Raw genomic sequence first — 24,962 nt, forward strand, 5'->3', positions numbered from 1 at the left:
TTTTTTTAAATTCTGTTTAATAATATGTTGTTTTACGATATCTGATCTGTTGTAGATTCTTTAGTGGCTGGTGTCAGATACATAGCTGTCTTTTCTAGAATATTTTTGTTTTTAAGAAGAATGTGGCATTTTTCTACTCTTCATTTAAAGTTTTGTAATAATTGCAGAAAAAAATTTCAGGCAGACTGTAATCTATAAGGAGAAGCTTCAACAGAGCTCCTGTTGGCTTAGTACAAATAAATAAAACAAACTCCTTTTAGAGTTTGTCAGATGTTTGTGTGGGAATCCAAAGTCTGCTTCTGAGTCAGCTGCTGATTCAGAGAACTCAACCACATTGAGTGAATTCAGCATCGGAAGCATGAATTTGCAACTCAGGAAACGTTTGTCTTCCTCAAGTTTCTCCCATGTGAAACTTCACAGCGTTGCATGGTGGTTGGCTTGAGGATGGTCAGTAGACCACCAGCTATTTAATTGTGGCTGAAGCTGCACAGCTCAGCAGCTGCAAATGTGCTTTATGATGGCAGAGAGTTTTTACACTTCTACTGGAATTGTGCCACAGTATGTTTCTGACTGGAGTAAACCACTGTATCTTTCCCTCTCTCACTTCTGAAGTATCAAAGCTTATGCCTTGGAATGAGGAAAAATGGTGCATTCTCTGAAAAGAAACTGAAGACAAAACCAGAAGATGGTGGTACTTTGAAATATCTAAATAGCTGAAATTATACTTGTTATCTCAAGACTTTTGTGTGATACTCTTAATTTTCTGGTGACATTGATTTCTCTATTTACTGAATGAAGACAGATTCACAGCTGTGTTCTTAATCCTGGCAGCTGGTGCATTTTCTGGCTCTTTTTGTCTGCCTGTGTTCTGGATTTCACTGTGCCTGAAGCAGAAACAACCTGTCTGACAGAGAAACGAGGAAAACTTAGGCCTATGATTGCTGTTCAGGGACTAAAAAAACATAGGCTAAGACTTAAATATGCTAGAGAAACACCCTCAAATTCAAAAGTAGCCTCCAAATAAGTTTGTCAGCTTTTCTGAATGCTGAGATTCCAGTTGCTTAAATTCTGGATTCTGGACTGAGGCTTTCTAAAACTGTTGTGCGGCTGATGTTGCAGAGAGATGTTGTTGGAGCAAATCTACTGTATCACTTCCTTTCCTGGAGTGAAAGGAGACAAGAAACTTCATTAGTGGTGAAAGATTTCATGGGACTGGGGGATTGTTGGCGAAGAATGGGTCACAGGATGCTTGATTTCTGTGAAGATTATGGTGGGAAGTACTTAAGTTTTTCATATTGGAATGTCTGTCAGGAAGTGAACTGAAAATACCTTAGTACTTTTCTCAGCTAAAATACTAGGAAATCGGGGAGAGGAACGCAATTGAAAGAAATCTTCAGAAAGATGCTCTCTCATTAAAAGAAAAATGTTCCATAAAAATAGAGAAAGAAGAAACGGTAAAGAATTATGGGTGGATGCCACTTTGGCAAGATGTGGGAAGAATAAATAAAAGAAGATTCTCCCTGAATTTCAGGGAAGGGGAATAGCATTTAAACTTTTCTTTCAAGTCATTCACAGCTCATATTAAGCATTGTCAATTCAGTCAGGTTACTTCCTTCTATTTTCTTGAGGTGCCTTGATAGTTTTGAAATGTCTTTCTTGAAGAACCATATTTAAAAGGGTCTTTTGTTATGCAGAATTTTTAGTATGGTTACAAAAACCTTGCAGAAAGGAATAATGACACATCATCTTCACAGATAGTTAGCTTCATATTATAAAGGTGATATATTGAAGGGTGACCAAAATAAGGAATATTTTTTTTTAATATGAAGTGTTTTGTTATCTATTGACCAAAACATCAAACTCAAGGCAAGTATATTGTCAATAAAAACTTGGTTAAAAAGAATATGTTACTATGTACAGCCATTGTTGGTAACTAGTAAAACAGTTGGTAAGAGTATACAGTTAGTACTATGTTTTTGTTTTGCAGTGGTTTTTGTTTGTTTTCAAAGACCAGCTTACCCTTAAAATAAAGTACTAGATAGCTTGGTTTCAGAAAGCACTGAGCTTTCTTTCGCTTTTTAACTCTTCCTGTTTGTTCTGAAAGTCTGGGTTTAATTACCAAAGTAAAATGCTGTCTTAATTTTGGGAGTAAGGGATGGAATCTACTTGGTATTGTCTAGTACCAGAGCTCTATCACCCCACAAAGCTTACAAGTCAGTGAAATGAGAAGGGATGCAGAGAAATCTCATGTAATTATGAAAATCTGCAAATGTATGAGCTTCTTGATTAGGCCAGCTGAAGCTTTATTACTATGCTAGTAATTTGTATTGAACTGTAAATTTGTGGAACAGAAAAGTCACAGTAATTGTTCTCATTGATATTGTAACATGCAGTGTTATTTTTTTTTTCTTTCTCTGCCTATCTGTCACTCACTCTCTCTTCCCCTCCCCCCTGCCCCTTCCCTGTGCAGACGGACAGAAATGTGACAGTTGTCCTGCTCAGTGAAATAGTATGGGAACTGTTCCGTCCGAATATTGGATGCTTTGAGCCATTCACCTTGTATTTTCCCGATTACAGCATAGGTAAACTAATTCTTTAACCTGCTTTTCAGGGATCGAATAATACTTTGTCAAACAACAACCAAATTTTTTTTCCGTGTTTATCAGTATGCCTTTTACAGAATCTGGAATATGTAATAGCTACTGGAATGTAAAAGTCTATATTCACACAACCTCTAAAAGACTGGTCTTCTTCCACTTGCCGAAACATCTCAAACTAACATTTTGGTTCCATTGTATTTACTGGCTCTTTTAATCAGTGTAGTTCTTGGTGGATTTTGGTTTTTTCAGTGACGATTATAGTTTGTTTTTCCACTTAACTTGTAAAATGTGGTCAGTTTATTAAGTTAGCTTTAAATAAGCAAAACTTATTTTTGTTTAAACAGGACACCTGCAGAAGATCTTGTCTCAGAATCATCCCCCAGAATATTCTGCGGATTTCTATGCTGCATATATCAATATTCTGCTTGGTGTCTTCTACATGGTCTGTAGGGACCTGAAAGAACTTCAGCATCTGGTGAGATGAGCTCCTTTAGAGTTGTTGTTTTGTTTTGGGGTGGTTTTTGCCAAATGAGCTTTGAAAGTCTAGATATATTGTTGAGTATGGACAAAAAGAAAATCATACAGTCGTAGAATAGTTTGGGTTGGAAGGGACCTTTAAAGGTCATCTAGTCCAACCTCCCTGCAACGAGCAGGGACATCTTCAACTAGATCAGGTTGCTCAGAGCCCCGTCTGACCTGACCTTGAATGTTTCCAGGGATGGGGCACCTACCCCCTCTCTGGGCAACCTGTGCCAGTGTTTCACCACCCTCATCGTAAAAAATGTCTTCCTTATATCTAGTCTAAATCTACCCTTTTAAGAAAGTGTTAGCTCAAAATGCAGTTTCCCTAAAAATCCATAACAAAGGTTGCAATTGTTTTGGTGGCTGTAAAAGGTTTCCATTGCTATGTGGTTTTCTGGTCAGAGGCAACAAAAGCTGCACTAATGAGATGCCCATCTGTGTGTGGTTCACCCAGCCTAGAACTTCTGTTGGGATTTTTGAGCTCGAGCCGTTCCTCAATATCAGAGAGTGACTGAGAAGACTAGGCTACCAATTTTCACCTGTTGGGATAAGGAGATAAATGTGATGAAACCTTTTATGCCTCCTCATAAGTATAGTAGAAGCAATTGCTGCAACTGCAGCAGTTTTTGAGGGACAACTCCATTACAGACTTGGTTAATGATTTCTTTTTTTTTTTTTTTTTTTTTTTTTGGAATTCAGTCAGGGGAAGTAATAGTTATGATTTTACTCTTTCAAGCAGTGATAGGCCTCGCTGTGCTTCTTTTCTCTTCAAGTTCTTTTTACGTGTGGTTATGTGACTTTGCTCTTATTGCTACCTTCTTACTCGTGTGGACTTCTGTAATCCCTAAATAGCCTTCTGTTGTATTCGTTTCCTGGACTATGCAGTGGAATGCCAAACAGTTGCTGTCAACATTTGAAGGAATAACTTCAATTACATGGTCTCAGCATGTCCAACCTCAACTTGCCACCCAGCATCCTTCAACTTTATGGGAAATTTAACTTAAAATTTGAAACATTTTCCTATATTATTTAGGAGTGTAAAATTTTCACTTGATTTGCCTCCTACAGAGGATTTTAAGGTAACTAAGCTGCTACAAGCCAGATGTTACACAGTTTTACAGAAACATAGCATATTAATTTGACTCAAAGGCCTAGAGAAGCAAGGATTGACATAAATGTTTTCAATGTCTGTCTTTTGGAATTAAGAATAAAATAAGTAAGTCAAAGTTCCTGCAATATAGTCGTGCCTGAGGGAACAAAATTACATTGAAGATATTTGGAAAAAGGAGTTTTAACCATATATCAGTTGAAGAATGTAATAGCAAACAAACTGACAGAAGAAAAATAAAAATTACTTGACAGTGACCTTTGCATAAGAAAAGCTGAATAGCAATAACAATTATTAGCTCATCAGATTATTATTTAAATAACTATACTGTGTACAAGGAAATTTTACAAGTTTGAAGTGATCAGTGGTTATGGCCAGTGAACTAATCAGTGCTAGTGAGATGATCTGAATGTTCTGCCTGCATTTCCATCAGGAAAATGTAGCTAAACTTCTGAGGAACTTATCTGTTAACTATACAGGTTTTATATTTAAATGAGATTGCTGAAATCTGATGGAGACACAAATAGAAACTAGGGTCGCAGTTCTTCTAGATGTGTATTTGAGTGGCTCTGCTTATCAGAATAATTTCATTAGCTTTAGATGCACTGTTTGTGTGTGGGGGCAATACCAACATTCTGAAAAGATTTATGTAATTGGACCCTAAATTGTTTTTGTGCTTGACAAGTCTCTTCTGTAGAAGGTAATGACAGACACATACAACTGTCTGTAGGCTTCTGAACAGCTCCATAGTGTCTGATATAGACTCTAAATGTGTGTGTTGTTATGCATGAGTATTAATAATACATCCTGGAATTATATTAGATTTATATGTGAAAGTTATTGCATTGAGTTCTGTATACTAGCACAGAGGTGCTAGTAGGACAAAAGGAGAATTAAATGTGAGGATTGTTATTTTACAAAATTGTGTGATATTGATTTAACCATTTTAGTAAAAGATCTAGATTACAACCTTGTCAAAAATCTCTCAATCTTACCTTAGGCAAAAGGAGTTTGTTTGACTATGGAATGTGTTAGCAGGGCTTTTTTTTTTTTATTATTTTTAATTATTTAAATAATTTCTCCCTCTGTGTGTGTGTAAGTATGCGTGGCCTACTTTTGAACATGCTGAACTGCTCCTGGAATGGAAAGTTTTATCTGAAAATGAAAGGAGTAAAAAAAGTTCATGAAAACATTTTTATTGCATTTATAATGTTTAGTTACTATGTTATTTAAAAAAAAAAAGCAACCCCTGACTACAGTAAACAGATTTTGCTAAGATCAAAACCAAGTAACCTGTGATAGATTACTTCTGTTTGTATTTTAATCTACAGAAATGTTGTGATGTTTTTCAGTATGTTTGGAAGCAAGCGGCATAATTATTGACTGAAAAATGATTCATTGGTTTTGCAAAGTAATGAATTACACTGCTTGTTATATTCTGTAGCTAGATCAAATATATAGTACCTTTTTAATATGTTGTACTTTTTACTTTCTGTAGGCAGCGCTCAATTTTTCTAAATACTGTGAACCAGTGGTCAGAGGAGAAGGTAAGCTTCTGTCTTTAATTTGAGCAGCTGTATGAGAGTGCAGGTACCCTCCTGCGGGTGTTGTGGAGGACTTTGCTTTGATCCTGATTGTTTTGTGACCATTTCTCTGGTCACAACAGCATTGCTTATTCCAGTTGCACCCAGTAGGCAGCATTTGCAGCAGAAGCAGTAGATGACATTTGTTGGTGGTGTTTTACGGAAATAAGATGGAAATACCGTGAAAACTTGCTTCCCCCCTATAAATCTTTCTCCTCACTCAAGCACCAGGACTTCTGCAAAGTAGTGAGATAAGTCATTTCTCTGTCAAGGCTAAGAGGAGAAAATGAGAGCAGAGGTTCTGCCGAACTGTCCCAGAACATCTCAGAATAACCACAGAGAAACAGCCTTGTGTGGTAGCATGTGCTTGCAAATGGATGATGGTGCATCATTCTAATACAGCATTTCAGAGTCAGGGTGTTAGACTTACTATGTCATGTCTGTGACCTGTTCAGGTGTCAGAGACAAGAGTTTTAGCGTTGTGTGAGTTAAACGTTTAACAGAGTTGATTCTGGCTTGGTGCAGCAAATGAACGTGACACCCGCAAACTCTGGAAAAATATTGAACCTCATTTGAAGAAGGCAATGCAGACTGTTTATCTCCGGGAAATATCCAGGTAATTTGCGGGGCGAGGGCTTGTTTGTTTTGTTGATGTTGCTGTTTTTAACAAGCTTCCTCTCTGAATATTTACTGTTTCAATTACATTTTATGGCTAGTGTTTCTTTTTTGCTAGATAGAATCTTTTTTTCTCTTTAACGTGCATTTCTTTCTTGCCATATAATGTTAGAAATAGGGTACCTCGGGAGGAAATTTTCAAACAAAATGGTGTTTGTAGCATATAAAATAATGAATAAACAAAGCAATGCCAGCAGGTTGTGTTCTCTTTTTCACTGATGGTCATGGAGATAGATCCATTTTCTGTCATGTGTGAAATTGCCAAGCATGGGAATCCATCACCAGAATATACAGGCACAGTTTAAAACACACTTGTAAAGTTGACTTGGCAGATCCTCACTGTACCAAGGATGCATGCAAGCCTCAAAATTCTTATGAGACGTTACAGATTTTCAACATCTGTGTTCCTGAGCTTTGTTTAGTAGAGCTAGGTTTGTACGTTTACTGTGCTTTCTGACCAGTTATTTTCTTGTCCAATGGCAAAATTTTCCCTATATGCGATTACTATTTTTGACAGCATTAAAAGCTGGTGTCAGCTAATGGGCTGAGTTTCTCTTGGTATGGTTTTAGATTCCTTATTTATTTCTTAAGTTGCCAGACTGCTAGAAAAAAGATGGTGGTGTTCATTTTTAATGGTAATAACTGGCTCAGATTTAATGTCTTCTGCATCTTTAAGATGAGTGATTCTGATGTTACGCCATGTAAAGAGAGATAATTCAGTAGTGTTTGATTTCTTTATTTTGATATAATGATTTCTTTCCTTTGAATGTCATGGAGGCCACAGAGTATTCTGGTAACTGAACCTGGGTGTGTAGTAGAAGTCTTTGCTAAATGTTTTGGGAAAGTGATTGTTCCTTCAAAAAGAGAATAGATTTTACTCCGTATGAGCTAGACTTCACTGTACGATGAGGCATTATTCTATTTGCCTCAAATATGTATTTATACTCAGTATTGAACTTTATTACACAGTCTGCTCAGGATCTTCTAGTCTTTTTACATTGTGTAATTGCCTACTCTAATTAGGGTATAATATAATATTATGATATAAAATAGCTTATGAATTGTTTCCAAATATCTAGATTACCCTCTTCACGGTTTTCTTTGATTATAAATTTGAGCTTTACTGGGTTTTTTATTATGAATTTCAGCTTTCTGCATAATAGTTCTAGGATTTACCTCTGTGTACCAGTAAATGCTTGAGGAATTAAAATGACCGTAACAGTTTTTTCTGGCCACAGAACTGTAATTACTCTGGGCTTTTCTTCAAGTTTTAAGTTATAGCAATAGACCTTTGCTGTCAGCTGTTGTGCTACCTGAACTGAGATGAAAATGACACTTTTTTTTTTCTACCTGTAAAATAGACATTGGATAAAAACTTTGCTCATTGATAATTTGGTTGATCATTCATTATAATTTGAGTATTACATCAGCTCTCATTAAACTGTTTTCATAAGTTTTATGGCTTATGGCTGATAAACCCTGTTCATAAAGATCTTTAAAAAACAAAACAAACAAAAAAAGCACGGTGCTTTAACAAACCTGTTTTTTTAATTCCCTTGTGGTATACAAAATGATCTAAAATCATGACATTTCTGACAATGTTGTTCCTTAAGGGAAGTTTTAAAGTGAAATTTTTTGCTATTGTTTAGGAAAACACCAAACTACTTGCAGATGTCTTTCACTGACAAAATGTTCCATCTTGATGTCTTCGAAGTTTTTCAGTGAAGAATGAATATTGCTTTGTTTTTTACTTAGACTTCAAAATTACGTTATGAAGTAATTATAGGATTGTTCTCACTAGCATAAACAGTTATTAAGCAGATAAAAAGAAATCAAAACTACCAATGTTTTTACTTTTTATCCAATTCTGCATTGTTTTTGAAATTTAGAACACTATTGATATTTGCTTACTGGTGGTAGTTGGATGGAAAGAAATTGATATTTTATGATTAGGTTGTACTCACTTTTACACCTTAATATAAGATTACTTTCTGCAGTTTTATTGAAACTTATGTGCAAGGTAGTAAGACTTGGTATTTTTAATTATTCTCTTACTAAATGTATCCTAGCCAGTGTCTTGAAATCAAAATATACATGTACCAAGCAGGTAGTTTTCTCTAAAAGACTAACAAATACTTTGTCTTTATATACTTGCGTTATCTGTCTTTTAGCTCACAGTGGGAGCGCTTACAGCGTGAGGATGGAGAACCTGGGCAGTTGAAAGGTATTGGATACAGTAACTCTGTAGGGGCTTGTAATGTGAAATGTGTACTTTTCAGTTTGACTTGGTTGTTATCTGAGAACATGTGAATGAAATTATATAGACGAGGCTACATATTAGCATTGAGTTCCAGTTCAGGATAATCATGTTTTTTGAGAAGGTGTTCTACAAAGGACTGTTACTATTTTTTTCCCCCTAGCATATATCCTGGGAGTAATCTTTCTTAAGGTCCTTTGTGGGTAAAAGCAGATTTCTTTAATTCGGTATTTCTTATGTGAGAATGGATGAGGAATGGGCTGACCCCTGATGGTCAAACCTCTGTGTGCCAACTGGCAGAATTGTCTTAGTGGGGAGAAAGGAATCTTATACCTGGTGTATTACACTGGATTAGCACATTCCTAAACAAAACAGCTGTCCTGTGTCCTGATTTCTTGGCAAAGAGAAATGTCAGAATCGCAAGAATTCTTTCTGTTCTTTCCTTGGAGGAGTACAGCTTTGTTGATTTTGTACTTTAGACAGGCTTGAAAGTCGAATCTCAATATATCTGTCGGCCTTCATTTACAATTTAGGAAAGAATACTAAAACATTTTCCTGGTGATGTCAGTTGGTCATGGTCTTTTGACCAGTTTGTAGTTTGGGAACACTTTTTCCATATTATTTATCATGACAAATAATTTCTTCTTTAGATAGTAGGTAAATAGCCACATATTTTAAAATTGTCTTAAGATAATTGCAATCTTCAGACTGTTTCCTATATCTGCTGTATGATCAGTAATTTTTCGACATTGTTGACCAAAGGAGTTTGATTCAAAGTGTTCTCATTAAACTACCTCCTTCCGTGCCCAGATGGTCATTAAATACTTTTGCACCTGACAACCCCAAAAAGGGAGACTTTATTTAAAATGCATTTTCTAGGATTTTTAGGTATATGTTGTAGGAAAAATTGTCTTGTTGGTAAACAGTATTTGATAATAACATTCTTAAAAAGCAATTATAATAAATTATACTGTGGATGTAAATAAGCAAATAGGTTAGTGCATGATGCAATATTGGCAGACCAGAAGAATGGAGTAGAAACAGATTTCTGTATTAAACTAAATTGTCTATATTTAAGGATTTATTTGATGTTGCATTTTGTAATTAACATGCAATACAAAACAATCTCTTGATTGTAAATGAAACTAAAACTGCTGTCCTTTTGTGCCCACATGAGAGGAAATTATTACTAGCTATCATCTAGGATGCTTCTCATCACACTGGGGGCTCTGAATCGTAACTTTTCAAGATGTTTAATTCCTCGATCTTTATTTGCTGATATTTGTGGATTAAAGCATAAGGGTACACATATTTCACAGAACAAAAAACCGTTGAAGTGAAAACCTGTAAGCAAAGAAGGCACAAGAGAGACCCTGTAGTGGTCTCCATAGTTAGACAACTGATGAAGTAAGGTGGTTTGATCATCCTATTCATATGCATAAGCAACTATGGTGACAAGAGAGGGGGAATGTAAAGGAAAAAAATACAAAGTAAAAGTAAAAAGAGGGAAAGAAAATACTCAATAGACTGTAGTTCTTGTGTGTTTTAATGTGTGAGACTTTAATCTTAATGAAGTATACATGTAGCAGGCTAGGTCAACTGGATCAAGTTTAAAATTTTGAAAACATTTTCTGTAGGAAATAAAGCAGTGGCTAAAAATTGTGAGATGCTGAACTGTTTCTCGGCACTGCTTCTTTCTCCACCATGCCAGCCCCGTTCCTGGCTGAGCTGTCTGGCACAGTCTGGAGCAGCTTGAAGGTTGGATCTTGAAGAAAAGCTTTGCTGTGGTATTTAAATACATCTCTTCATCTTCCCTGTTTGCCAGAAAAATTACCTTAAATGAAAGTAGCCTGGAATTTTTTACTGTTTTTTTTTTTTTTTTTAAGGGAGATCACACCGTAGTCATTTATGAATCTCTGATGCTTCAAATACAGTTCCTGAGATGAGTCCATAAAGAGTTCAGAATGTTAGTTTTGTTTAGCTTCATGCCATTCCTTGGCCCTTCACTGATTTTAGGTCTGTGATAATGGGGTTGAGAAAATAGCCATATTCATTTAGTTACAGGAGTAGAGAAAGAGAGAAGGAAAAGAAGAATGCAAACAAGTCTAATTTGAAGTTTGTGGATGTTCAGAGTCCGTTTCGGTGACTCATAAACTGTTTGTTTATTTTGTAGGACTTTCTGCACATACACATGTGGAACTTCCTTATTACTCAAAATTTCTTCTAATAGCTGCTTACCTTGCCTCCTACAATCCTGTTAGGACAGATAAGAGGTTCTTTCTTAAGGTAATGAGATTTTTTTTTTTCTTAGTGCTGCTTACTGGATTCCTGCATACTGAATTTCCTAGTTTAAAACTCTTCAACCATTCGTTTTGAGCTCTGTTTCTGTGTGTGGTTCATTTGATTTGATCAGAAGTTTTTCTGTAGATCACATATTGTGATTGGTAATGATCACTTATTATTACCATTATTAATTGTCTAATAGTCATTATTAGTGTGTAATAAACCCAACTTCCTCTTCATCTCAAAATGTGTGTAACTGTTATAGCACAGGTATTGTGCTTTGCTTTGGTAAGTTGATATATGTTTTGTAAAGATTTTAGTAGAGTGCCTGCAGTGTCCTTAGGTATAAGCCACCCTTAAGTTTCCGGAGTAAGATACAAACCACAGCTGTGTTAGCCTTTAATGAGGTAAAATGACATAGTGCATTGTTAACTTATTTATACAATTTTAAGCTTCTGAAACAGAAACATACAAACAGTGGCTTTTGCAGAAGATGTGATTCCATTAGCTGGCACATGTTGTGTTGAAATGACGGTAATGCATTTAGGATGAGTGTATTAATCCTCACTGCCAAATCATGGGCTAAACCCCATTTTCTGTAAGTTCTTGCCATGTACAGGTTGAAATTTTTTTTTTTTCTTCTTTTTTTCTTTGGGCTATGTTGTGGTCATGCTGCAAACAAATGCTGTGGTGCCCTAGATTGTAGTCTGTCTCTTTCTTACGCAGGATCTTCATGCTCCTCAAGCCTGCTTCATTGCATTGTTTTTGAGGTCTTAATTTGACAAAATGTAGGCAGAAAGACAGATATCAGAAAAGTGATTGAGCAATTATGCTTTATATGCGTATTACCAACTTCAAGGTTTTCTACATTATTACAGTATGTATTAATATATGCATGTGTGTATAAATGCATGGTATTCATGATAGATAGGTGTGAACAATTGAAGAAAATGAGAGCAAGACAAATTTGTAAAAATATGCTTGTTTTCTTCTTCCCTCTTGAAAAAAAATTGTAGATACATGTTTTGAGAAGTTACTGCAGTTCCTAGTGATGATATACTAGCATGTTTTTAGTTTAAATATGGGGTTTGTGTTTCTGGTATGATCTTGCATTGAAAGCTGTAGGTGTTTCACCCTTCTGTCTAGTTCTTTCCTGAGAAGAGTGGAGGATTACTTGTAGTAAGTGCAGGTTGACAAGTTTTCTTTATGGGCAACCTTTGTTCTTTTCACTTGGCCAAAGCAATTTCTTTGTAAGAAATTTATTTGCTGAAGAAGTGTTTTGGCCCAGATTTTTCCGTATCAGTCCTGGAACTCAAAGAAACAGGAAAGCTTAGAAGAGTCAAGTCAGTAAAGCATGTTATCAAAAAGTGCCACATCTTTCTTGATTGTGTTTACTGAACAACCTTCTCATTTTTTTCCTTTCTCCTTTTTTAGTATCTCTGAAGTTAGTTTCCACTCTTGCACATGAACCCTACTAAACTTTTGTACAATAAACATGAGCTTCTAAGTTTCTTGAAGCAGGGACTGTGAACGTATTTCAATCAGTGATGTTAAGTATTTTTCCCAAGAATTGGTGAAGCAGGAGAAGTTACCATTCCTGGTACGTGTATCATCTGATAGCAGTTAGCCCTTCATCAGGTGCTAAGGTGCATTTCAGAAATAGCTGCATCTGAAAGGCCGGCCAAACCAACACTTTTGGGGGGGTGTTCAAGTTGTGTGTTTTTATGAGTCATGTGGACTGTGAAAATAGAATATGGTTTTATCAGGTTTGTGATGAGATTCAGAGTACATTACAGACAAGTATCTTCTGGAGTGATTTAACTAAGGACTGCTAGACAGCAAAAAGGATGCAAACAAAAGGATGGTCATAGAGCTGCTAATCTGCACTACTGATATAGGTGCTAGGCTATACTACAGCTAAAGATAAAGTCACAGTTTGTGGCATCCTGGAATGCTAACAGCCTCATAAAGCAATAAAGTAATAATTGACAGCGCTGCTATTAGCTATGTGAAAATTCAAGAGCTTTACAGTACACTGAGAGAAAAATATGAAGTTGGTTTTGAAAGGTAGTCTTTAAAACAAAAAAGAATAGTAATCTATATGAAGTCTTCATTTTATCATTTTAATAGAAAACAGGATTAAAACTAACTGAAAATTAGCTCTGAATTTCATATGTTTCTTTGTGCTTGCACAGAAACAGGGCACCTGCTCACTTACTTTGAAACACTTTTGATATAACTTAAATACACCATATGGAGATCCCAGCATAACCTTTAAAATTCATGAATGCAGTTTGTTGTGATCCATCACTAGCATGCTCTGTAACCTCAGGCTTGATCACTTCCCCCTCCAAAAGGTCTCTGTTATCACTGCAGTCTTCTTTTCAAAGGCATGATAAAAAGTTTACTTTGCTGTCTCTACGTATGTGTGATATGTATTAATTGAAAGAACTAATTTGTTTTAGTCTGGCAAATTATGTAAAGGAAACTTAAAGCCCTGTCTAATATTAAGCTCTTCAGAAGTCAGTCAAGAAGAGCCACAGTTACTGAGTTCGTCTTGACATGGCTGAGTACTGAGGTCCACAAATACTAAGTACAAGATTTTAAACATTATAATGAAAACAGAATTCCTTCATTTGAGATATTTTTTCCTTGATTCACTGAGCATGCTTAAAAGGTATACTTATTAATAAGGTATACTCCTCAAGGCTGTGGAAAAACTCATCAGGTGATATTTTGAGAAATAGCACTTACAAGTATAATATTCTTTAAATACAGTTATCTCTGCATTAATTTTACATCATTTACACATGTCATCCTTCATGTCTTTGTCTTTTTGGGTTTTTTTGGTTGGTTTTTTTTTTTTCCTATTCATTTGTTACATCTTGTTTGCTATATTTCTGTCCTTGTCTTGCCCTCACATTTTCAGTTGAGATTCAAGAACACTTTATTATTTTCTTTGGACGGTCCTTCCTTTCTTAAGGCTGCTTTAAAGCTGTGCCTCTTTAAATGATGTTCTTCCCCCCCTCTCTTTCTGTTTGTTGTTTAGCTCCTGCACCTTGAACTATCTTTGTATTATATTGATTTAATTCCTGGTTGTCATTCTGCCAACTTGTGTACCATCCAAATTTGAAAATGGAGCAGACAAAAGGTGAAAATTCAGATGGATTTTATGCATGGATACATTTAAATAATGAAGTGGCCATCATTTAAACTTCTCTGGAAAGAGAAAGAAATGAAACATCTGTCTCTTTCATTGGATGATTGAGGATAGGAGGAGGATGGTGGCATGAAGTCGTATTAAAAACAAATTTTTACTGCCTCTTCTCATCAGTCCCTGATTAGATCAGGAAAAAAACTTATGCATGTCACCAAAAAATATTAGTGTGTTGTTTTTTGGCTTTGCACTGCTTGGAACACAGTGAAGCAAGAAGTAAGGCCTGATTTTAGGGCTTCTAGTAAGAAGGATTGCTGGTAACATCAGCGAGAAATACTGGAGGTGTAGTAAAGAAGCAGACCCAGACTAGCGTACTACCATATGTAGCGTACAATTCTTTGTTGACTGTTTTGATTCTGTCTTTGCTATAGAAGGAGCATAAAATAATTTACATATAATATTTGCTCTTGTCTGTTGTTTACAGCATCATGGGAAAATTAGAAAGACCAACTTTATGAAGAAACATGAAAAGGTATGTATTTTATCTTTCTAACATACAACAAATATTTTCTTTCTACTGTACTGCTGGTTTTGTATTTTCTTTTGCCTCATTGTTTACTGTAGAAACAAAAGAACTGCATAAATAACAATTACTGGTGCATTTGTTTCATATAATACAAATTTCTGTATGATACGCACATTTTTATTTCATTGAAATTTAACTGTAGCATAAATTTGTCTCCTAGAGCCATATTTTTGTGTATAACAAAATGTGCTTAATAAAGCTAGTTAAAGGACATCATACATGGAAGAGCCAGATATCAGAATTTCTCTCAAAGATTTTAGAGTAATAGGTGGTTAGCAGTTTTGAAAGTCAAGTCACTTTAATTCCCAGTGATGCAGTCAGGTATAAGAGCTTAAGATTGTGTGTTGAGGCTTGGAAACTTTGCACTCCTGTCTGTTGTTTAGGATTCCATCAGACTATTAACTAACCTTTTCATAGTTATAAATAGCTAAATATCATCAATTTCAGTGGAGCTATACCAGTTTTTACTGGCAGAGGCTTGATATGCTAGGAAAAGCAAATATCTATACGCATATTTATAACTGTAATGTAAAAAGAGAAATCAAATTTTAACATTTGTGACTTGTTGACTTATTTTTAAACAAATTCATAAATGAAGAGCAGTGCAGACAGCACTAAATCCCTGCCGAAACAATCATTATATCCTTTTCTTCTCTATACTACAGGCAGTGTGAGCAATATGAGAAAAATTTTAATATGATACTTAGCCTAATAATCCTTTGCTTCTGATCCTTCCTATAGCCTTTACCCTAATTTTTCTCCTGCCCCTGCAGGAGAACAGAGTCCTTGGCTATCCAAAGACTTTTTTCTGAGTTCTATTATTTCTGTAGGGGCACAGTTTTTGCATGTGAAAGTGTAAGTGAGCATGGTTTTACTTCAACAGTGCAGTGTCTCGCACTGCTAGGTAGATATTTATGTAAATTTAAGAATTGTGAAGTCTCTGAATGCATGTGTCCTGTACACGTAGACCTCGTGTGTTTTGTCCCTGGCATGTGAACTTCTGAGAACTTCCAGAGCATTTAATTATTTTCAGGACTGCTATATTCTTGAAATACCTCCATGTCTTAACTAGTTGATAAATAATTCTCAGGTGTGGTGGGTTGACCCTGGCTAGATGCCAGGTGCCCACCAAAGCCGCTCTATCACTCCCCCTCCTCAGCTGGACAGGGGAGAGAAAATATAACGAAAGGCTCATGGGTCGAGATAAGGACAGGGAGATTACTTCACCAATTACTGTCATGGGCAAAACAGACTCGACTTGGGGAAAAATTAGTTTAATTTATTACTAGTCAAATCAGAGCAGGATAATGAGAAATAAAACCAAATCTTAAAACACCTTCCCCCCACCCCTCCCTTCTTCCCAGGCTTAACTTTACTCCTTATTTTCTCTGCCTCCTCCCCCCCGAGCGGCGCAGGGGGACAGGGAATGGGGGTTTGCGTCAGTTCATCACACGTTGTTTCTGCCGCTCCTTCCTCCTCAGGGGGAGGGCTCCTCACACTCTTCCCCTGCTCCAGCATGGGGTCCCTCTCACGGGAGACAGTCCTTCACAAACTTCTCCAACGTGAGTCCTTCCCACGGGCTACAGTTCTTCATGAACTGCTCCAGCACGGGTCCCATCCACAGGGTGCAGTCCTTCAGGAACAGACTGCTCCAGCGTGGGTCCCCCACGGGGTCACAAGCCCTGCCAGCAAACCTGCTTCAGCGTGGGCTCCTCTCTCCACGGGACCACGGGTCCGTAGGTCCTGCCAGGAGCCTGCTCCAGCGCGGGCTTCCCACAGGGTCACAGCCTCCTTCGGGCATCCACCTGCTCCGGCGTGGGGTCCCCCGTGGGCTGCAGGTGGATATCTGCTCCACCGTGGACCTCCATGGGCTGCAGGGGGACAGCCTGCCTCACCATGGTCTTCCCCACGGGCTGCAGGGGAATCGCTCTCTGCTCCGGTGCCTGGAGCACCTCCTGCCCCTCCTTCTTCACTGACCTTGGTGTCTGCAGAGTTGTTTCTCTCACATCTTCTCACTCCGCTCTCTCTGGCTGCAACTCCAACTCCCCTGTAACTTTTTTTCCCTTTCTTAAATATGTTATCCCAGAGGCGCTACCACTGTTGCTGATTGGCTCGGCCTTGGCCAGCGGCGGGTCTGTCTTGGAGCTGGCTGGCATTGGCTCTATCGGACATGGGGGAAGCTTCTAGCAGCTTCTCACAGAAGCCACCCCTGTAGCCCCCCTGCTACCAAAACCTTGCCACGCAAACCCAATACATCAGGAGAAGGAATAATTATTGTATCTTAGACCAAAATGTTCTTCTTTCCTTGCATCCTCTGCAGGAAAGGTGTTTTGTTTTATTCTGTCTTGGCAATAGATTTCCAACTTGGATGATGAGATGGGAACAGCTAGGAATGTAAAAGAAATGGGAAAATAGAGATTTGATGAAGAAATACCAAGGTCATGATCACCTTAACTGTACTGTAGAGCTTGTTCTCTTGTGTCATTGTTTATGTTAAATGGACTTGTATCTGAGTTCACTACTTAGTGTTCAGAAGTACCTGCATTAACGATAAATTGGTTTTCATTTTACTATTCTTCCTGCAGCAAACTAAATGCTACTGAGTAGGTACAAAAACAGAACAGAAGGAGGTACTAAGGAAAGAACTGTGAGGGTAACTCAAACAAATGTAAACAAATGTAATGTAAACAAAATTAATGGTCAAAAAGATGAGTAAGATTTCAGTTACTTTTTTTACTTTAATTAGATTAATTCTAATTTTGTAGACTTTACATTTACCCTACAACCTAAGCATTGACCTGATATTCTGAAAGCATGATTAGACATGTGTGCAGTTAAAGAAGCTTGGTTTGTTGTCCAGCTGTAACAAGTAACTTGTATAATCAGGAAAGACTTCTAAGACTGCAAATGATCTAATTCTTGCACCTCTTTGTTGTATTAAAAATTAGTATTACTTTGAAGAGAATTAGAACTTCATAATCCTAGTAAATATAGTTAACAGAAAATAACTCGAGTTGACAGTGTTACATTAAACTGATTGCATGCAAGAAACAGGAGTGTGTCTTAGGGATTAATGACTAGGACGGGAACTTTGTGGCATTTCAAGTGTACCTTTGCTTCTAGTTACAGAGCCCTGATTCTCTGCTTATGTGTTGCTTTATAGTTTACAGGTAGGGACCCTTTCGCGGTAAGTATTGATGCCAGAAACTGCAACTGCTTGTAGGTCAGAGCACAGTCCGGTTTTGAAAGTTTTTGAGGCATGGTAGCTGTGATAGTGGGGAACAGGACTGCAGGTCCTAAGAGGGTCTTCCAGACCTATGTTCCTTTTACTATACTGTAACCTTTATAAATATTTGCACAGAGATAGAATCACCCAGATGTAAACTTCTATCTTTTGGTACTATGAGTCTATAGTGAGGGAAACTGAAATATAGGGATAAAGGATTACATATGTAGTGTTATAAATAAAGGCCCATTTGCTTCAGTTGGTGTGACAGCTTATATCAATATACCTTCCCTCAGAGAAGCTTGTCTAAAGACTGATTTACAGATCAGATTCACCTAACTCCAAGTGCGTGCTTGCATCTAAGCTAGTGTCTTTTTATAGACAGTGCAGAGCTAGCTGATGCAGTCATTGGAGTGTAGGGTGTGATTCGTCTTATACTAAAGTAGGTTCTACATTCAGTCAGATGAATTGCACCATAAACTGTATTGATTAGATTTCTACTGGCTATAATGGGAACTTAGGAAACTAGTTTGGCTGTACATACCTACTTGGCAGGAAGCTAACATTAGATGAAATAAATCCTTCCTTAAAAGTTTAGGTACAGCCAGGCTAAGAATCTGTTTCTTGATTCTTGACTCTGTTCAGTACAGAGGCCGTGGTTTTTTTAATTAGAAAAGGTACATCTTGTGAATGAGGGGAAAAAAATGACTTTATTATTCTACTAATTGCCTTGTTGCTCATAACAGCAGAACTTGTTGGGTTTCTTTGCACGGTTGCCCTGCAACAATGTTTTTCCAGTTCAGTGACAAGTGAGAGATCTTCCTAGTGATGCTATTTTTGCAGGAGTGTGCTTTTTCAGATGTCAGACCGTCAGAAGATCAAATGTGTTGGTGTGGGTTTTTTTATTGGAAAAGAGTTTGTATAGTATATCTGCTTCAACTTCAGTCTAGGATTTGTTTTGTATCAGAATTTCTAGCTTACAACTGAAGATGCTTCATTCGTATAGCAACCAGGGAAGTTCAGAAATGCTTTCTGCTAAAAAAAAGTGAGAAGTATAGTTCTGTCTTTATATGCTAAAAAGATTGACAATTCAGCCAACTGAGGTTAAGGACTTTCTTCCTTTTGTGCAGGTGATTTAGTTTGGGTTAAGCTTTTACTCTTTAAAGAGTGCTTTTGGTTCTCATTCTTGTTCGTGAAAGTTTGGAATGTGAATACATGGCTCGCAGTTGTGGGACAGTGAAAGACTTAGGCCAGTTAAACAGTGGGAACGTGAAACTGACACTGTAGATAAAAAGCACAAGCACAGATAGTCCCAACTGGGGAAAGGTCTTTTTTGAACCATTAGACGAGTGTATTGCCAAGGTGGAAAGATGATAGAGGACACATAGAGTTAATTTGATGACTGTAAAACTTTCTGAAGAGGTTTTCTGAATGTGGAAGGTATCTTAGTTTTTAAGTGAGCTGAGGGGTCCTTTGGATTTTTATAAATACTATTCTATGTAGTATTCTGCCTTAGCTCCTTGCAGAAGATTTGTAAAAATCTTTTTCTTTACTATGTTCTGTTTGGAGGAATTTCTAAACCATTCCTATTCTTCCAGGAATTTATTTCTGTCAAAGAAATAAAAATGGAGTGCTGCATCTAGAAGTTATGCTCTCTTAGAATTAACTCTTCTGGCTTTTCCAGAAGAAAGCATTTCTCTCAAATAATTTGAAAGTTCAAAACACTATTCGCTCTAAGCAGAGAGCTGATAATATTAAGAGCAAGAAACTTGCGAAGTAACTAACTGTATACTAAACGAAACTTCAGGGATTACTGTATGCTAATTGTGCTTGCTAGCTGCTTGGAGTGCGCACATTTTAATTACTATATGTTTGTTGACTTTTTCTGTTGATAATAAAGAATATGCTTCACAGAACTGGCATGTTTAGAAGCAGAAGGGCAGGGGATTGTACAATTCATAACTTACACCATACCTGCATTCTGACTGAGAGTGCCGTGCTGAAGTTTTGACTATGTTTCCATTATTTTTCACACTGCTTTCTTCATTAGCCAAGAGGTAGCTCTGGGGACACCTCCTGGATTTGAAAAGCTAAAACATATATTGGAAATATCTTTTTGTTTTGCTGAAGAAATGAGTGGTTGTGTTTCACTGATAACTAACGCCACAGAGGTGCTGGTGGTACATTTGAGAGGTGTTCTTTCCCAGAAGCATTTTGAAACAAACTTCCTTTTGAAATTCCTCTTTAATCTTGGCTGCTCTGCTAGTAAGAATAAATCAATGTACACTGCAAAAAAGGAAACTGGATGTCAAAGTAGAGAGAATGAAATACAAACTCAAAAGGAAACAAGTATTTCCCTTGTCAGAACTTTTGACAGTCTGGGTCATTAATCTCTGTAATCCTAACAACGCTGCCTGAGTTGTAATACTACCCAGTTCTGCCCTATGAACTGTACTTCTCCTTTTTGTAAAATTGGTTATTTTAAAAATATTTAACATTGAAAAATTAGGAACTCATATTTCTGTGAATTCAATTGAATTTGATGTTACTACATACAATAACCTGTAATGCCTAAAATGTCCATCAGTGTCAGCTGAGGTGTGCAGATGATGTGTACGGTGCAAAAGAAGGATAAGGGACAGAATAACTCTGTAAATGCAAAGTTGAGTAAATATGCTGTGTTCTGATAACATAGTTTGTCTGTAGCTGGCAGGTAGCTCTTTATACAGCAGCTCTTACCAGCAAAGGAGCTGACCTTGGGCTCAGCCAGCTGAACTCTTATTTTAGCCAGCTAAACTCGTGGGAGGCAGATGTACTCTGGGCCCTCACACTCAGCAGTCTTTGGGCTGCATCTTGAATACTCTGTCCAGTTTTGCCCCCCTCCAGTACAAGACGCACATCAATAAACAGGAACAAGTTCACCAGAGAGGTATCAAAATGGTCAGAGGCTGGAGCACTTGCCCTGCAAGGAGAGGCTGAGGGAACTGCAGTTGTTCAAGCTGGAGAAGGGAGGCCTAAAAGCAGCCTGTCCTGTACCTGCAAGGAGATCATCAAGACTATATGATACAATGGTGGATAGTTAGAGAGTGAGAAACAATGAGTGTAAGCTGAAACGAGATGTTTATACTGGATATAAGGAAAACCTTTTTCCTTATGAGGACAGCCAGGCAGTGACACTGGTTTCCCAGAGAGGTGGTGCAGTCTCTGTCCTTGGAAGTTTCCACGACTGGACTGGTAAAGTCCTGAGCAGTCTGGCCTGGCCGCCTAGCTGACCCTGCTCTGACAGGAGGGCTTTCACTAGAGACCTCCTAAGGTCCCTTCCAGCTGGAATTATCCTGTGATTGAGTGTATTTTAAGAAAGTAGAAATATAGTAGTAAAGGCATTTCCTGTGTAAAACAGTAAGTTGAAGTGTTCTCATTTCTAATTTCCTGATCAAAAATGTTTTCTTTGGTTTTGGTATCAAAATGGTAACATTTTCATTGTGGTATAAAGTAAGCAAAAGAAAAAATGAGAACTAAAAAGTTAAAATCAGCCAAAATATAAAAAAACTCAGCAATTTTGTTTGAAAAAAGATAAGAGGTTAATACATTTTATTCCTGCAGAGATAGTTGATCGAATTTTTTTAAAAATTGGTTTTAGAAAGTGAAATTCACAGAAGAGCTGAGGTGGGCGAGGACTTCTGGTCTAGGCCAACCCTCCTGCTCAAGCAGGGTCACCTAGAGCAGGTTGCTCAGGACCATGCCCAGTTGGGTTTGAGTATCTCCAAGGATGGAGACTCCACAACCTGCCTTGGGCAATAAGTTGTAGTGTTTAACAGCCCTCGGGTAAAAAAGTTTTTTTCCTATGTTTAAATATAATTTCCTGTATTACAGTTGGTGCCCATTGCCAAGTTACTCTACTCATGTTCTAGACCATAAGGCTGTTTATATTAGAGTAGTTTAGTGTGGCATTTAAGATGCGGAACTCTTGTTATGACTTTGCACCTCTGTGAGAGGAAGAGAAAAGGCTCTGGCTAAAGTGATTCAAAGAAAGTGGATACATTGATGCTTTAGCAGAGTCTTCTCTTTTTATGCTTTTTCAAAATGCAAATGCTAGTAAAATATTTGTCTTCAGTAAGCAAAACACACAAAAATATACTTAAAAGTTGTTTGGTTTTATAGATTTGTAAAAACTATTGTTCTGTTATGTGCAGTTTTTTGTAGGTCATCGTGGATTATAGACTGGCTGTAGACAACAGAATAAATCTAAACCTTTAAATTTTTTCACTAGCTAGAAATTCTGTGTGCTTTTAAGAAGCCTAACTTGTCTTACTGTTGATAAACTTTGAAGAAAACTATGTGCACCTTGAGAATGCCATAAAATGTAGTCTTTCCTTTTTAATCCTTAGATTGGGCAAGGTAATTTAATAGGACAAGTAAATCTATAAATCTAGTGACAGGAAATGTGGTGTCAGATCCTCTGTTAAAGATGTTCCTATTTATTGTGCAGTTTGAACTCTTGCCATGGTAAACAGAGCTCTATGTCTATATCTTTATCTTGATCAATAAGCATGTATTCAGTGTTTTCCATAATATGTAAGTAGGCTGTATGAAAGACTACTGTGAATTATAGTGCCTCCCCAGAGACTAAAAAGATGTGAGAATAACATCTTGTAGTACTCCAGGAAAGATCTATTGGATTGAAAAATCTTGTTTCTGTTGCAGACCAGCAATCACCTCCTTGGGCCAAAGCCATTTCCCCTGGACAGATTGTTAGCAATATTATATAGTATTGTGGACAACAGAGTTGCTCCAACTGCAAATATATTTTCCCAGGTGAGTGTGTACTTACTTTATTTCCTTTTTACTGTCTGGAATTTTTGAAAAGGTTTTACATTGTTTTTTGTAAGTCATCATTCTAATTAAATGTAATGAGAAAATAACCACAACAGTAATTTAAGTTGAAGGCTTAGAGTAATATTTATCTGTATTACTAGCTCTGAATTCAAGACTTTATCTGTGTAATGGTCTGAAACCTTCTAATAGTGAACTTTTTCCTGATCCTGGACTGTGATCTGTGTTGATTAGTTCCTTGGCTTCTCATTGAACTCTGTTAGCCTGTTTTGCATTTCAAGTTAAGTGTATAAATGTTCACTGTCCTATGGCCAAAATTAGTCACCTTGTAATGCATGTTACAAAAATGTAGTGGCGAAGAAGGAGCAGAGGGAAGAATAAGGTATTTGCAGGTGAAAGGTGTTTGCTGTGATACATGTATCTTATGTTTAGTGTTTTTCATTTGGACCAACTTTAAGAGTCTTGTAGAGGAGAGTCAGTATCCCGTTTCACTAGATGGCAGCGTAACTATAGAATTGAGTGGAATTAAGTAAGTCTGGAGGTTTCTCTAGAGCTCTGGGTTTGTCAAGTGTAAACACCTATTCTGTATAAGTAAGGAGTTTTCTATTGTCAACTTGATTCTTAGATCTTTCATGTCCACCTTAGAAGATCTCAGTTTCTTTCCTGCTTTCCAGTTGTGCTTAACTTTTACTTACAGAAATATTTTCTACCTTTCCTTCTTACGTCTCAAATTTAGCCAAGGATTATTTAAATCTGATGTCTGTATTCATGTAAAGTTCTGGGAAACATATGCTCAAGATACCTAAACAATTTTGCTACTGCTTTAATCATCGCTGTTCAGTGTTCACACAAACGTTTGGCAAAATTCATCTCCCAGCTTTGTAGAATAACCAACCATAAATATACATGTTGTAAAATCAGGCAATAGAGAAGCTAGAGAATTGTAGTACTTTATTCAGTGTTATGTGAATATCTTTGTTAACAGTGGTGGGGACCCAGGTGCTTTACAGATGCAGTAGGCAACTTACACCTTCACATAATGTTTTCTCTCAAGCTCCTTTAGTTAAAGGTTATTATATGAGCTGAGGCATGAGAAATTATTAGACAACCACCTCAAAAATCTGTTAAGACAAGCATTTACTTTTTTGTAACTGAATGAGTGATTTTTCAGCTTACAGTCTGTACCCCTTGAGAGGTCAATGGATTAGCTTTCAGAGGTGTTCACGAAGTGGCTGAAAAAGTCAAATTTAGACACGTTTATGCATCCTACACTTGTTTCTTGCCTTTCTTCTGTCATCTCACGGTACCTCAGGAATTCACTGTGCTTTCAGAAGGAACCTTAACTATGTGAGTATTTCAAAGCTACATGAAGTTTCCTATGGGCAAATGCCGTATGAAGGGACACCAAAGGTTGTTGAAGCAGGCAGTTTCTGACCAGACTTTGGATGATGGCTGCAGCATTGTAGCTACTTATAGCAACTTTGGAGTACAAAGAACACAGGGACCTTAGTGTTCATAAAAAATGCATAAATTTGGCCAGCTATATCTGTTCACTTTTTTTTTTTTCTGGCTAGTGTCAGATGTAGCCTGAGATAATTGCTTTTTTATGAATGTTGTGTTGATTCTTTAATTCGCTATACTCTGAAGTCTCTTGATCAAGTCTGTCAGTCAAGGTGTTGGTCACACCCCTTTCCTTACAGGATGCTGGTTTTGTGTTTTGCTCTAGGTAGTGCATTTTGTGATTTAAGACACGAAGTGTTGAAGCTGAAACTCAGAATACTGAGGCAGAAGGCGGTTGTCTTGTTTAATGATGTTAGTTTATCAACAATGATTGATCTAGGTTTAGTTCAGTAAGAAATGGAGTCTTATGAGACTGTTATAGAAACTCAGAAGAAAGTAAGATACAATCCAAGTAAAGTTCAGATTGGTTTCATTTGTGCTCTAAGTCTACTGATGATCCACCACATAGGTACTTCTTGTTTTAAGCCTTTCTTTCTCTCTGCCTTTCTTTCTTTCTCTCTGCCCGCTTTTCTTCAAGCGTTTGAAGACACTGTCACTGTGATCTTTCAACAAAATTTAATTTTTAAGATGGAAAGAGTGCGATCTTTAAGGCACAAGATGAAGGAACAGGC

The 24,962-nt window shown here is 37.2% G+C and overlaps 1 protein-coding gene across 1 annotated transcript in view; it reads left to right on the forward strand.

The window, feature by feature from the left end:
* The window catches only part of ORC5 (origin recognition complex subunit 5), a 75,219-nt gene that overhangs the window by 12,383 nt on the left and 37,874 nt on the right, over positions 1-24,962 (forward strand). The window contains exons 6-13 of the mRNA XM_050906179.1: positions 2,471-2,582; positions 2,945-3,075; positions 5,729-5,777; positions 6,339-6,429; positions 8,660-8,712; positions 10,919-11,031; positions 14,670-14,717; positions 22,702-22,812. Coding sequence (XP_050762136.1) covers positions 2,471-2,582; positions 2,945-3,075; positions 5,729-5,777; positions 6,339-6,429; positions 8,660-8,712; positions 10,919-11,031; positions 14,670-14,717; positions 22,702-22,812 — 708 coding nt within the window. The remainder of the gene's footprint in view (positions 1-2,470; positions 2,583-2,944; positions 3,076-5,728; positions 5,778-6,338; positions 6,430-8,659; positions 8,713-10,918; positions 11,032-14,669; positions 14,718-22,701; positions 22,813-24,962) is intronic.

The sequence above is a fragment of the Gymnogyps californianus genome, chromosome 1 (assembly GCF_018139145.2).
Source record: "Gymnogyps californianus isolate 813 chromosome 1, ASM1813914v2, whole genome shotgun sequence".
In the NCBI taxonomy this organism is placed as follows: domain Eukaryota; kingdom Metazoa; phylum Chordata; class Aves; order Accipitriformes; family Cathartidae; genus Gymnogyps; species Gymnogyps californianus.